The sequence below is a fragment of the Brachionichthys hirsutus genome, unplaced genomic scaffold, assembly GCF_040956055.1.
Source record: "Brachionichthys hirsutus isolate HB-005 unplaced genomic scaffold, CSIRO-AGI_Bhir_v1 contig_365, whole genome shotgun sequence".
Taxonomy (NCBI): Eukaryota; Metazoa; Chordata; class Actinopteri; order Lophiiformes; family Brachionichthyidae; genus Brachionichthys; species Brachionichthys hirsutus.
The window spans coordinates 21,516-35,445 of NW_027180527.1; the positions used below are offsets into that span (position 1 = coordinate 21,516).

At 41.6% G+C, this 13,930-nt stretch overlaps 2 protein-coding genes across 2 annotated transcripts; both read left to right on the forward strand.

The window, feature by feature from the left end:
• Positions 1-5,212: 5,212 nt before the first annotated feature.
• Positions 5,213-10,601, forward strand: LOC137915830 (septin-5). Its single transcript, XM_068758950.1, has 11 exons — positions 5,213-5,299; positions 6,883-6,973; positions 7,103-7,189; positions 7,889-8,012; positions 8,118-8,252; positions 8,408-8,525; positions 8,624-8,725; positions 9,235-9,331; positions 9,415-9,550; positions 9,630-9,732; positions 10,539-10,601. The coding sequence occupies exons 1-11, from the start codon at positions 5,225-5,227 to the stop codon at positions 10,599-10,601; spliced, it is 1,131 nt and encodes a 376-aa protein (XP_068615051.1). The 5' UTR covers positions 5,213-5,224.
• Positions 10,602-13,197: 2,596 nt separating this feature from the next.
• Positions 13,198-13,844, forward strand: LOC137915829 (platelet glycoprotein Ib beta chain-like). Its single transcript, XM_068758949.1, has one exon. It carries the CDS (start codon positions 13,198-13,200, stop codon positions 13,810-13,812), a length of 615 nt encoding a protein of 204 aa, XP_068615050.1. The 3' UTR covers positions 13,813-13,844.
• Positions 13,845-13,930: the final 86 nt, after the last annotated feature.

The following is a 13,930-nucleotide window of genomic DNA, read 5'->3' on the forward strand; positions in this document are numbered from 1 at the left end:
CTAGGCTGCCTTTATTTAATTGTATTCGGGAATGTATTTCTTCTGGGATATTTATTTACTGGAATATAGCGGCGAGCTGAAAACGCCCAGCCTTCAGCAGCTCGGGCACTATTTTACATTTCCGATGTGCGCGTTTGCGTTTGGCCGTTTTGCGCGCACGACGCTCCAAAGGGCAGCGTGTCCGTCACGGGTTTCATTTTTAGACGCGTAATGTGGGGCAGCGCGGCTGAGACGGTCCTCGGCATCCTCCTGGTTCATCCTCTCCTCCGAGACGCGCCGCGGAGTCACCGGCGATTATCGTCCAGTCCGACCGAACGGAGCCACCGGAGGCTCAGCGCGCCGCATGACGATGACCTGATTCCAGCCGCTGCTGTTGGGCTCCTTCAACGAAACCCTGCAGAAACACGGCGGTGACATGAGCCAGCTGGGCCCCCTCCACCTCCTCCTCCTCCTCCTCCTCCTCCTCCTCTCAGCATGTGACAGCAGAGCGCATGCGCACCTGCAGTGCGTTTGTCGATGGCAGAAACGCAAAAGCTCCTATCTGCAAAATGATCCAGAAAAAGTAGTGGAAAACGTTCTCTGTGCACTTTGCAAGGCATCAATACCGAGTCGGTATCGTTTACACATGATACAGGAATAAAGTCTAAGATCAGTATCCATAAGTATCCATAATAAGTAATAATAATATATAAGTATCCATAAAACACAGCATTCTGCAAGAAAACAACACGTTTCTTTACTTTCCTCAAAAGAGAGGATTCTGCAGATGGGAGATTTTGCGTTTTGGCCATCGATATGTTTAATTGAAGCCGACATAAGACCCCAGTTTTTCCACGATATGTGCAAACTAACGTTCTTAGGCCGCTATCTGCGGGATGATGCTCATGATCAATCTGCAGCAGAACTAAGATTAGGCTAACGTTATTTATCATATTTACATTGCATCATGCTGAGCCTCAAACAGACCTAATGTTATATGTTCATTTGGGTAAAGTTTGTATTTCATCATGCTGCAGCCTCAAAGGGAGCGAGAGGCCCGCTTACTTTAAGTACAGCCCGTCATCAAGCTTTTACGGGGCTTCAGCAACGGTCGAGTGGAAAACAATTTGGATGTTTTCAACTTAGACTCATCAAAAATGAATCCACGACTGAATGAAAGAGTTTAAACCTCAAGCGGTGGATCTTCCTGCACAGCAGAACAAACAAGGCCGGTTGTCCTTCAAGCACTGCTTGCTGGGTGTTTGAGTAGAAGGGGATCATTTGCGATGCAGGAAGAAGATTATTTGTTTGGTTTTTAAGTTATAGCTGAGCCGAAAGTCTAGGTTTATCTCAGGCCACTGGATTAGAGGCATGGAGAGATGTGAACTGTTTGCACAGTGATGCCAAAAATAAACTGCTTGCAGCAGCTTTGATCCCTTGTATGTCACCATGACACCACAGAATTATATATGATCATATGTAGCCTCTGTTATGTCATCACCATTACTGATGTGTCAAGGCTAAGCAGCATTTTGCTGCTGTTGTTGATCAATAAACTAATTATAAGGTGAATGTTAAAAGAAGTAGTAATGAATGGAGTGAAGATTAAATTGATGTTAACCTCTGAAACATTAATGGTCGATGTACAAGTAACCAAAAATGAAGACATTCAGCCCTCCACCTGTACTACGTACTCAAAGGAAATAGTGGCTAAGGTGGAAATTAAGATCCTCCTGAAGACATCAGCTCCTGCTCCTCTTCCTCTTCACGTTGTAGAATTTATATTCACATTCATCCAACATGAAGTCCGTTCATACTCCTCTGCCGTCGTCCATCATATTCACGCCTTGCTGGTATAATCTGGTCGGGTGCCAGATAGATGTGCCTTCTCATGGAAATTAATAGTCTGACCCAATCCGGTTTAGCTATAATTATTGTGCACGCATGGCATCACCACCACGTCATTGCCATCCCTTTGATATTACGTTGCCAGGCAACAGTCTTTATTCTATCTGTTTTTATAAGTTCTCTTATGCGAAGGAGTGGACGATGCCATCGAACCTACCCAGAATCCTTTGTGGTGATTATTCTGTGTGTGGGTGTCTGTTCACTGAACGTTTGTTCTTAACATTTTAAAATAATGGAGGGGGGGGGGGGGGGATCCCAATCCCAAATTGTATTTAAGTGATTTTCTGGGATATCACCTTGATATAGTGAAGTACACATGGATCCCATACTTTTATTATTTAGTAATATTCTTCCTACATTCCCATCGAAGATACTCCTTTGATCACTATGGATACTCTGCATCCATTATCTTGGATCAACGTTTTAAGCAGTGGGCTGAACGTTGCCGTTCCTGCGGATACGACACCGTTGTGTTTTACTGGTCGGTCGGAGAGTCCCCCTCCGGCCTTTTCTCCGTGTCTGCGTTGTGGTTTCTCCTCACTGTAGCACCAGGAAATTATGGGTGCGCTGTAGGACCGGAATCCTTAGAAATTGATTTTTTTATTCATTTATTTGTGTGTTTGTGTTCGCAGTTGTTGTTTTTTCATATCCTTTCAGTATAGTTGGCTCTAGGGGCCTTTAGAAATACTTTTTTTTATTACTGAGAGAAAGACTGAGTGTTGTCTGCTGACTGAGAGACTGATGTCTGGATCTCTCCTTCTGTGGACTCATTCAACAAAATGACATCAGACTTAGATGAGACAATTGCCGTCTCTTCTACAAGATCATGGATGAATGGATGTAGGGAATAATATCTTACTTTTCAGAGATACTTTTAATCAATTTGAATGACTCTGAAAACATAATTTACAGATTAAAAAAACAGTAAAAAAAAAAATACACATAAACCAATTTTCTTGGTTGGTGTATAAAGATACCAAGAACAATTTAGAACCTTTTGATGATGATCCAGATTACCATGTGGACGGTGTAAATCCAATTAGGAGGGGAACGAGCTGCTTGGCGGAGGTCTGCACTCTCTAGTTTTTCATGACATCGACAAAATGCTCTCGCAATGTTGACAAAAGTGATTTATAATCGAACGTTGTCCCTGTAATCTACTCGGACTATACCTCTTCTTAGATCATTATAGCGAACTAAAAGTCATGTTGCTAAACGTCCTGTGGAACAGCGAAGATTCACACAAACAAACAAACAAATGCAGGTAAAAGCTGCAACAAGATGTAACAATCAGTGTCTGGAGGGAGGGGGTGAATTCAAAAGTGCGTACAAGATACCACTTTGTGAGATTATTATATACAATCCAGACTTTTCAAGTATAATAGAAAAGTGAATTGGAGAGGTTAGTGAGACTGTATTGACAGAGAGGGACAGCTGGAGATAGACTTCAGATGGGGTTTATTTAGGGACTATTGCAGTACCAGTTGAAGACATCTGCTCTTTTCTTCCATTCAAACTGCCCCCCCCATCCCCCAGCCTGCCCAACGATGATAAACATTTCTCCTTTAGAGAAACCACCAGACTCAGGGCATAATTTTATATGGGTTGGGCCCTCTGCCGCCCCCCTGTGGTGTGGAGTAGGACTGTAGCAGGATTGTGGGGTGTGTCTACTTTTGGAAAGAAAAAGAAAAAAGTATTTTTTTTTTCAAACAAGTTTAAGATCTGCTGCCCGCAACAAACACACACACACACACACACTCACACACACACCACTGTCACATCTGGAAGCAATCATCCACAGCCTCCTCAAACACAGACAGACATGTTTATTTGCCCTTGTGAGGAGAGCTGGAGGAGATGATTGATGCAACTCATGTGTCTTTATGCTAAATATGAAACTTGTAATCTTAGCCTATGAAGTTTGAAAAACCCCTTCGGCATCAAAAACTATGCTCACAATGAAGACATATCTGCGTAAAATCGCACCTATATGAACTTTACATGCACCACGATGTGGAACTGTTTCCATCAATAGACAAATAAAGTAAATCAATGTCCAATGTAGAGATGCACTCCAAAGTGGCTGCTGTTTTATCTTACATGTATTGCAAGGTACTTTTACATATAAATAATGCTGATGTGAAGAACAGCATTATCACATTTGAAGTTGTATAGTCATTAAAAGCTCAGCTATGACTATTTTATTTAAGGATTAACACCGTCAGGTTGAGATTTTCAATCAAAAGGAACTTTTCAACTACAAATGATTAAATCCAGTATTTAAACATTAATCCAGTGCACACATGTTTTTCCATGCAGCTGTAAACATTTTTTATGTGGTCTGCTTGTCAAATGTTAGGACTTTATAACTAATTAACCGGTCCATGAAAGAGACGTTTAACCTCTAAACATATCAGCTGGTTTCATGTAAATAACTGAAGTGAAATGAGTATCCAATAAAGTTATGAAATACTTCGCTGCAGACATTTTTTGCTCTCTTCACATGCGTTTTGTTGTTACTACTTTTAGAAGGCGTTTGAATGCAGTGATTTGTTTTTTATTGCTGGACTAAATAAAGGAATATTTCTTGCACCATCGATTCTTCAGTGAAATCTCACTCCCTGGGATGCAGTCGTAGTCTGTGGATGATTCTGAACAGCTCACACATGTTTGCTTAGCTTTTGGCTCGGCGTGTTTGTTTGCTTGTTATCTGATCATCTCACTCTACGGGCCTGGACTTGCAGTAGTTGCATTGTTATCTGTCGTTTGTTTCTGAACCCAGTCCAGCTTTCGTCACTGTCAAGTTCAAGCGAGTTCTTTTGTCTTTCACATCTTTCCACACTGAGGTCAACAAAACATCATCACTTTCGTTCTGTTCCCTCTCTTTCTGTCTCCGTACAGCGGTCTGAGCTGGGGGAGGGAATACTGGCTGAATGAATGAGTTCCTTTTAGAGACTTTGCTTCTTCCATCCCTTGCTTGTTTCCTCCCTCAAATTGCCACCTCTCTCCTACTCCCTCTCTTCAGTTTCCTCCGTCTCAGTAAGAATTCCTCCGTACCTGCCTGAACAGGGAGAGACAGATTGCTGCGGGGCAAAGGGAGGCGAGTACACAGGGAAAGGAGAAAGGGGATCTCGATAGGGAAAGCAGGAGGAACAAAAGGCCCGTATTTAAAGAGGACAAACAGGAAAGACGTGAGTTGGAGATAATTTGGGAACGGACACAGAGCAGCAGACAAGTTGAGGCTCCAGGTTTGCTTTTTCCTTTTTCTTATTGGGCTGCTTTTCAACTTTCTGAGAGCTTTGGCTGTTTTGGTCCGTCAGTGTTGGAGCAGTTTGGGATGGATGCCATCATGCTGCAGGAAAAACTGGTGGAACGGCTGCTGTGCCCACGAGTGAGAGCAGCCAGGCAGAAGGTAAGAAGATGAGTATGTGGGAGGAAAGGGACCTTTATGAATGCATGCTAGCGAAGCTTCCTGTGGACTCTGATTATTTTTGCAGAGGTGGAACATCTGCTGTTCAGATGATTTCTCTTTTCTCAAAGCAATCTTCTGATTTCTTATTGATTCCTTGGAGATGTTTCCACAGATTCATCACTCCTGCTCACTGGCCAGTGCGTCGGCCACGTACTGTTTGCACCCACTGTGGGGTTGAATGCGTGAATGTGTGTTTTTATGAGCACGATCGTCACCCAGGGAGACTGTCGGAACTGTCTCTGACAACCTTTGACAGCATAGGAAGATACTGGCTGTGTGGTTGGCTCGGGTGTCTGCAGAGTCAAAAAAGAGCTTTTCAGGACCGTTGAAAGTTGCTTCTGTCGGTGTATGAATGCTCTCATAGGCTCCCAAGTGTGTATTTATATCTACACACTGCGACATGTGCTGTAGGGTTAAGATGACGTCCTGCCAAATGTGGCAGAGAAAGCCTGCAGGGCTTGGGGCCACGGGCTGACCCAGCCGGAGACCGGCATCGTCTGGTTCTCTTTGTGTTTTTCTGTGGGTTAAAGTGGAAAATCTGAGACGCTGGTTATTTTCAGCTGCTCATGGAGGAATGCTTGCTGCACACGTGTTTTTCCATGCAGCTGTAGATTTTCTGTTTCCGTGATGTGGTCTGTCTGTTGTGGTCGTTTTATAGCATCGGCAGCTGCCAGATCATTTCGTTTTCACATTAGAAACTCCGAACTCACATTTATTTGATATCTGCTGCTATTTATATACTACTGGTTTTTGGTGTGTTAACTGTATGACTCATCTGTTAACTCTTAAAGTCCCCTTTCAAAGCCATATAATGTCTGGCTTGTCTTTTGTAGTGGTTGACTAAGTACTAACATCCTTAACTTTGCTGAAAGTCGCAGTATGGCTGTGTAGAAGTACAAGTGAATGCAAACACTAGCATCAAAATATACTAATGTAAATACCAAAATAAAAGTACTTATTATGTGTGTGTGTGTATATATATATATATTCGTAATTATTGACAACAGTTTCCATTAATCTCTCATTTTAATCGCCGTGTTTTCTGATTGCAGCTTATATTATGAATCTGTACTAGCCTCTACTTATAATTTATTTTATCAAACACATGTATTGAAATAAGAACTGTGATTTTTCCACACTGAAATGTTGAAAATGTAAAGTAAGGAAAATGGAGTAATTAGAGTAAAGAAAGGGTTCCTGAAAACAGCACTTAAGTACCGGTTTCACACAGAAAAAATAGACGTAGTTACACACCGTCCACCGCCTGTCATCTCGGACCGGAAACCAAACATTTTGTCTTTGCTCTGGTGTTGCAACTAGAAAATGTTTTGAATCTTTAACCAATATAGCTACCAGTTGCTTCGATTGAGTCCTTGTTTCAACTCTTAAACCTTTCTCAGATAGAACTAATAATTAGTTGTGTTAGTTAATTGATTTCAGTTTCTTTCTCTAAAGAATGAACTATTGCTGAACGTCTTTTCTTCTTCCTCCTCCTCCTCTCCGTGTCCTTCTTTGTGTCTAAGGAGAAACAGTATGTGGGATTCGCAACTCTTCCCAACCAGGTCCACAGGAAGTCTGTGAAGAAAGGCTTCGATTTCACACTGATGGTTGCAGGTCAGTCTGTAGCTGGAGGTGAAATACGTTCGACCACACCTCACGAGATCTACTGCAGTTTGATCTGTCATCCCTGCAATTAACCTTATGTAAAGGTGTGTGTGTGTGTGTGTGTGTGTATGTGTGCAGGAGAGTCTGGCATGGGAAAATCCACCCTTGTCAACAGCCTGTTCCTCACAGACCTCTACAAAGACAGGAAGTTACTGAACGCTGAGGGTGAGTCGTCATTCCGTTTATTATCTCTGTGTATCAGCTGACGGTTGCACCTTGGTGTCAGGTGTGTTTTTGCAAACATGGTCCATCTCATCCAACCTTTTCACTGCCGAAATCTCTGCTCAATCTTTTTCTATTTGAAGGGCATTGTACTTTTATTCTTTCTTGAAAATGTCCATTTTTGAGTCAATAAAACATGTCAGATGTGTCACCCATATTTAATATTCACTAAATGGTTCCTACATTAGAAAGTTATTACCTACAGACAACTTACACCTGTCGAATTATAAGAATTCATATTCCTGTTAGCAGTAGCAAAACTGTGTTAGAGTTACAAATGTGAATTTTTTCCATAACAGAAGAGTATTTCTAATGTTTAAGTGTATTCGTGACTTGTTTCAAAAGTTTTGAGTCTTTAATAAGAATCAAAACGAGCTTGTGTGTTGCAGATAAAGAGGTAAAGTGATAAAGTATGAAGAAATATTAGTGAGTTAAGTGTTATCATCTAATAACCGTATCCTACATCCAATGCATTTGTAAAAGAGCTCTGAATTAAGTTGGATAATCAATCATGCCGCTATCAAACACAATCAAATACCTTCCTCCCTATCAGAAGTTATTTTGTATCATCCACGCCTTGTTCTAATTTATCCTTTCCCCTGCGGATTCAGTCATTTCCTTCGCCGTGTCGATGTTCCACAGAGCGCATCAACCAAACCGTGGAGATAATCAAACACACCGTCGACATCGAGGAGAAGGGAGTCAAGCTCAAGTTGACCATCGTGGACACGCCAGGGTTCGGAGACGCCGTCAACAACAATAAGTGGTGAGCAGGAAGACCCGTGGCTCTGATTCAGCCAGCCCCCCCCCTCAGTTCACAGTGTGTTGATCAAGTTGAGTGTGTGTGTGTGTGTGTGTGTGTGTGTCCCAGCTGGAAGCCGATCACAGACTACATTGATCAGCAGTTTGAACAATACTTCAGGGATGAGAGTGGACTGAACAGAAAGAACATCCAGGACAACAGAGTCCACTGCTGCCTGTACTTCATCCCTCCATTTGGGCACGGGTAACAACACGCACACACACACACACACACACATGCAGTTCAAAGTGCTCATTTGTGACAGCGACCTCGGGGGAAGGGAACAGCACCTCCACCTGTTTACTGGAGTTGACAGTCAACTTGAATTCCTTCGGCCTCCGTGCCGTGTCTTTCCACAGGCTGCGTCCTGTGGATGTTGAGTTCATGAAGGCTCTGCACGAAAAGGTGAACATAATCCCACTCATTGCTAAAGCTGACTGCCTCACGCCCAATGAGATAAAGAAGCTCAAAGACAGAGTAAGTCCTGCAGCTCCGTGGTGGACCCGCCGTTGCTGTGCATTGTTCTCTGTAACCGGTGTTCTGAGTTCTCTTTTCTTGTGCATGCGAACATCCAGATACGAGAAGAAATAGACAAGTTCGGCATCAAAGTTTATCAGTTCCCAGAATGCGACTCGGATGAAGATGAAGAGTTTAAGCAACTTGACAAAGAGCTGAAGGTGAGTCTATTGGTGACACTAAACTGTCTGTAGGTGTGAGTGTGAGTGTGAGTGTGTGTGTGTGTGTGTGTGTGTGTGTGTGTGTGGCCCTGCGAGGAACTGGCGGTTGGGAAAATGCATGAATGAGACATTTAAAAAGATCAACAGAACCAATGTCTCTGCATATACAAGCGAATAACTGTTCAGGCTTTAACATGCAATAACAATAACAGACTATCCTGCGTCTGATTCAGTGTCAGTAACATCAGTCTGATTCAGAGATTTGTGTCAGGAACATCAGTCTGATTCAGAGATTTGTGTCAGTAGCATCAGTCTGATTCAGAGATTTTTGTCAGTAGCATCAGTCTGATTCAGAGATTTGTGTCAGTAGCATCAGTATTAAAAGCCTTTGATGAAGAGGAGACATTCAGTCCCTCTGAATGTTCAGTAACTGAACGTTGCTGGTTTGCTACTTCGAGCCCCGGTACGGTTCCTGGTTGTGTAAAAGGCTGTGTTGTGTCCGAGTCCAGGAGTGCACGCCGTTTGCTGTGATTGGCAGTAACACAGTGGTGGAGGCTCGAGGGCAGAGAGTGAGAGGGAGGCTCTATCCCTGGGGAATCGTTGAAGGTATTTTCATACATTCCAGTCTGACCAGTTTGAATTTTGCAAACTGGATGATTAAGTAGATTTTTACATTTTTCTTTCCTCAGTGGAGAATCAGTCGCATTGTGACTTTGTGAAATTGAGAAACATGCTGATCCGTTCGCACATGCACGATCTGAAAGACGTGACTTGTGATGTCCACTATGAAAACTACAGAGCGCAGTGCATCCAGGAAATGACCAGGTATGTGAAACATCAAAGCTCATATGGCTGGGATTACAGTGTTGTTTACCTCTCATCTTCTTCATCTTCTTCTTCTTAGTAAACTGGCACAGGACAACCGTATAGAGAGCCCCATCCCCATCCTGCCGCTCTCCACCCCAGATGTGGAAACTGAGAAACTAATCAAAATGAAAGATGAGGAGGTACAAACCAACTCTGATGCTGTTCCACCGACAGTTGAGGTTTTGATTTCTGTTAGAAGCCACATTCTGATTATCGTAGCTGATGCGTCATGCTTCCGTTTCTCTCATCAGGCGTGAGATGATGATGATGATTATACTTTACTACAGATTACCTGTGCTTTGTTTATTTCCTTTTTATACAACTTTATTATCTATAACATCATTTGCCGTACGTTTTACATGGCCACACTGGTTTTGCAGCTGCAAATGTCTTACTATTCAGATTCTAATTTTTGAAAACATTGTACTGAAATCCATATAACTCGACATTTGGTGATTATTAACATGAATATTTGCAATAAATCAAATCAAATATTCCTTCATGGACATTCTACTTAACTCATATTTAATAATGTGTAAAAGTAAAGCTTCCTGTCAAGAGCCATGAGATGAATCGATTATATTTGAATAAATATTATATCAAATATAAATTTAATTATTTAGATTAGATCAGATTAGATTAATCACAACATCAATTTCTGTAGATTATATGTACAATAAATAAATATAGTAATAGTAGTCACTGACCGTTGTGGAAAGAAAATAAAGCATCTTAGATATAAAGTTGCCTCTCCATTTTAGAGACATGCGTTAGCATACAAATTATTGATTTACCTGATTGTAATAATTTTGATTTAAAAAATGCTACAATAATGAATAGGAATCTGCAGTGAGTCATAAATGTTGACATCATGTTAAAAATACCATAACATCAAATGCAGGTGTTCAGATTTCCCACTGAACCGAACTTTGGTGTCTGTCTGCAGCTGAAGAGGATGCAGGAGATGCTGAATAAGATGCAGCAGCAGATGCACGACAAAGAACAGTGACGTCTTCCAGAGGAAAGCTGAGCAGCAGCGCGACCTGCTGTCCCTGAGCGTCGCTGACGTGGATATCATGGCTGTATTTCATCCTCAGTTTGGTGCTTTGTATACTTTGTCTGCAGAGGGTTCTTTTTTCTCTGAAATGTTATGTTTGCCCATTTTGAGCCCCTTTCTGTTTTTAACACTCTTAACATATATAATTAAGTAATTTAAAATATTACTCGGTGTGTCTAATTTATAAATACTTAACGTTTTGAATATTTCATCAGGGTATGACTATGAGTGCTACAAAATATTTTGTAAAGACATGTATCTTGTTGGTGACTTTTGAAATTTGAACGTGGACTTTGTTTTTATTGTAAGTTTGTGAGTTGATTTTTGGGTGTGTGTGTGTGTGTGTGTGTTTCATGAGATTTTCTCTGATAGTTCTGGAACATTGCCATGAATCCATCCTCATAATTTCCTTGTGACTTATGTTAAAAACCCTAAACTTGTGATATTGTCTTTTTATTTTCTTTTTTACATATAGCAAGTCAAAAATATCCTCTGCCAGCATTTTTGTATGTGCTGGCTGAGCTGAAAATGCACTTATTGCCAGTGGCTAACTGTGAATGGAGCGACTTTGACATATTGAGGCGCTTGGTGTAGTTAAACGGTGCATGGACTAGCATGCTGCTGTTCAAATCTGATAAACGCTTCAGGCCTATTTTTACTTCAGTGTCCCATGCTTGTATAATTATGACCTACAGTATGCTCTATTGCTACCATGGGATGCTAAAAATAGATCCACAAAGAAGAGCGAATACTGCCTGTGCTTCTGTTTTCTCTCCTTGGATGTGTGTTGCTGCTTTCCGTCAGTCAGGTGTGTATCCAGTGTGTGAGTTAAGATTGTGTGTTTGTGTGAATGTGCAGACTGATGCTGTGGAACAGTAAACATTTTGCCAGAAGGCTGTGAGCTCAGCTGGACCCCATTTATAAAATGTGTGATGAATAAAATCCTGTTTCTCGTCAGTCTGTACTTTTCTTTTATTATTACAGGGTTGTAAAATAATATTCAGTGAGCAGAGCAAAACATCCTCTGTCAGTTCTGGACATCGGAGCTGGAGCTGCTGCAGGAATATAATCTGCTGCTTCACGTTTATCTCCTGCAGCCATTCTTCCTCTGCGATGCACACAACATGCGCTCCCCGTCAGTCAGAGGAGACGCAAGTAGACGTAACATTATTGGGGCTGATAGAAATATCAGCTTTTTCTGTTAAAGGACAAGTAAAATAAATTGACACAGTAAGAACACTTATGCTGAATGGAGAGGTGTAATCTTTGATATATTATTGTGTAACATCAACATAAAGATAGATTATAGTGGGGCTCATTTAAGTTATTTTAATCACCGTTGTGTAACTGGTTTTAACCAAAATCATCACATTTTCATCTCAACTCAGAAAAATAAATAAAAAGGTGCATAGTCAACATAACACACATTGTTGTTTACATTTTGCTTACTGCATAGCAACGATCAGTCTAATATTTACCTCTCAATTTTTTCAAAGTGGAAATGTATGTATGCAGAAAATGGAAAATCTCAATGTCACTAAAGGTTCTACAGAACTGGGCTTGAGCACAGTACTGGAGTGATCCGCTACTATTACACCCGACAAGCACATCAAGATGTCAGTCTTAGTCTTTTCTGAATGTTTGAAATGTGCTTTATTTTACAGATCTGTAACTTGAATAGAAATAAATAAATTGGGGAGTATTTTGTAATTAGGTCATAACAATAGGTAAAGTAGGAAGACCTTAATATAAACTTAGGCAAACAGCCTCATCATCACAAACTTTTATAGACATGCTGCTTGCATATTGAGCTGACTTAAACATTCTCTACATAACACCAGCAGTTAATGTGAATAAATGAAATATAGGAATATTAATTGAGCACATTTGTAATACCAAAACAATGTTTTAGAAATACTTGTTAGGTGTAGATGCTTCCTCTGTCCCATTGGAAGGCTGTACTTGTGTGTGTACTGTGTATGCGTGTTGATATTTGACAGCAGTCTTATCAGGGTGTGCCAGCTGACAGGAACACTCTGCCTCTCAGAGCGACTGCGAGAAACAAGCTCTCTCCTGAAGACACACAGCACTGAAGGTAAATAGCTCTCAAGTATTGTTTAAGTATATACTGAATACTTCTGGGGAAAAAAAGGTTTCACAAGATGATGAATACTGAAGTCTGCTTTGTGGTCAGTTACATACAAACAAAGACAAAGCAAAGAATAAAATGGCATCATGTCGTAATTTATCCGTCTCGAAATTGTTGTAGTTATTTAATTTATAGAGCTTCCTCAAATTGGAATAGTCGTGTATATAAAAGGCTACGTTTTTACAGTATATTCCTGAATTATCCCTTTTTAATGCTTTGGATCGATAATATTCTGTCAGGAGAAATAATGTGTTAGTTGTTTGCAGCTTAATTTGATTTGCCGAAATACATTTTTCAGCTGCAAAAAGTTACAAAGAGCTGCTGATGTTTTGATCCTTAAAATGAAACCAACTGCAACACGTGGTAGGAATAAACGTCCGTTTCCTTCTCTTAGCAACCATGAAGAGGCCTCTGCTCCTGTGTCTGCTCTTCTTGTTAAGAGGTCATAGGTCGTCCGCCTGCCCAAACCGCTGCGTCTGCCAAGGCAGTCAGGTGAATTGCAGCAGCAGGACCCTCACCTCCTCATCGCTGCCCACCAGTTTCCCTGCTGGGACCACTGAGCTCCTTCTCCATAAAAACCTGCTCACAATCCTCCCAAACGGCTTCCTAGATCATTTAGCCTCCCTCCGTTTTGTGTCCCTTCACGGTAACCCCTGGGTGTGTGACTGTGGTGTCCTTTACCTCCGCGCCTGGCTGATGCGTCAGCCTGCCAGCTTGAAGGCACACTTGGGCGTCAACTGCAGCTCGCCACCCAGCCTAAGAGGGAGACTGGTGGTGTATCTAACCGAACAGGAGATCCTGGACTCCTGCCACTACTGGTACTGTGATTTAGCCCTGACCTCGCAGATCTGTCTGTTTGCATTTGTGGTGGTGCAGGCGGCTCTGCTGGGGGCCCTCCTTGTGTTTTTGAGGAGGTTTGAGAAGCTGTCCAAGGAAGCAAGGACAACCGCAGAGGACAGCCTGATCGCTGGGGAAGGTCTGGGCAAGACAGCCGCATCTGAGACGGCGCTGTGATGTCGAGAAAAGAGATGTTCATCGTTTGCACAGTAGAGAATTGTATCTTACAGGCTTTTGTATTAAAGACTATAATTCCATAGACTTTTCTAATTGTTTATTCATTGATGAAATTAAA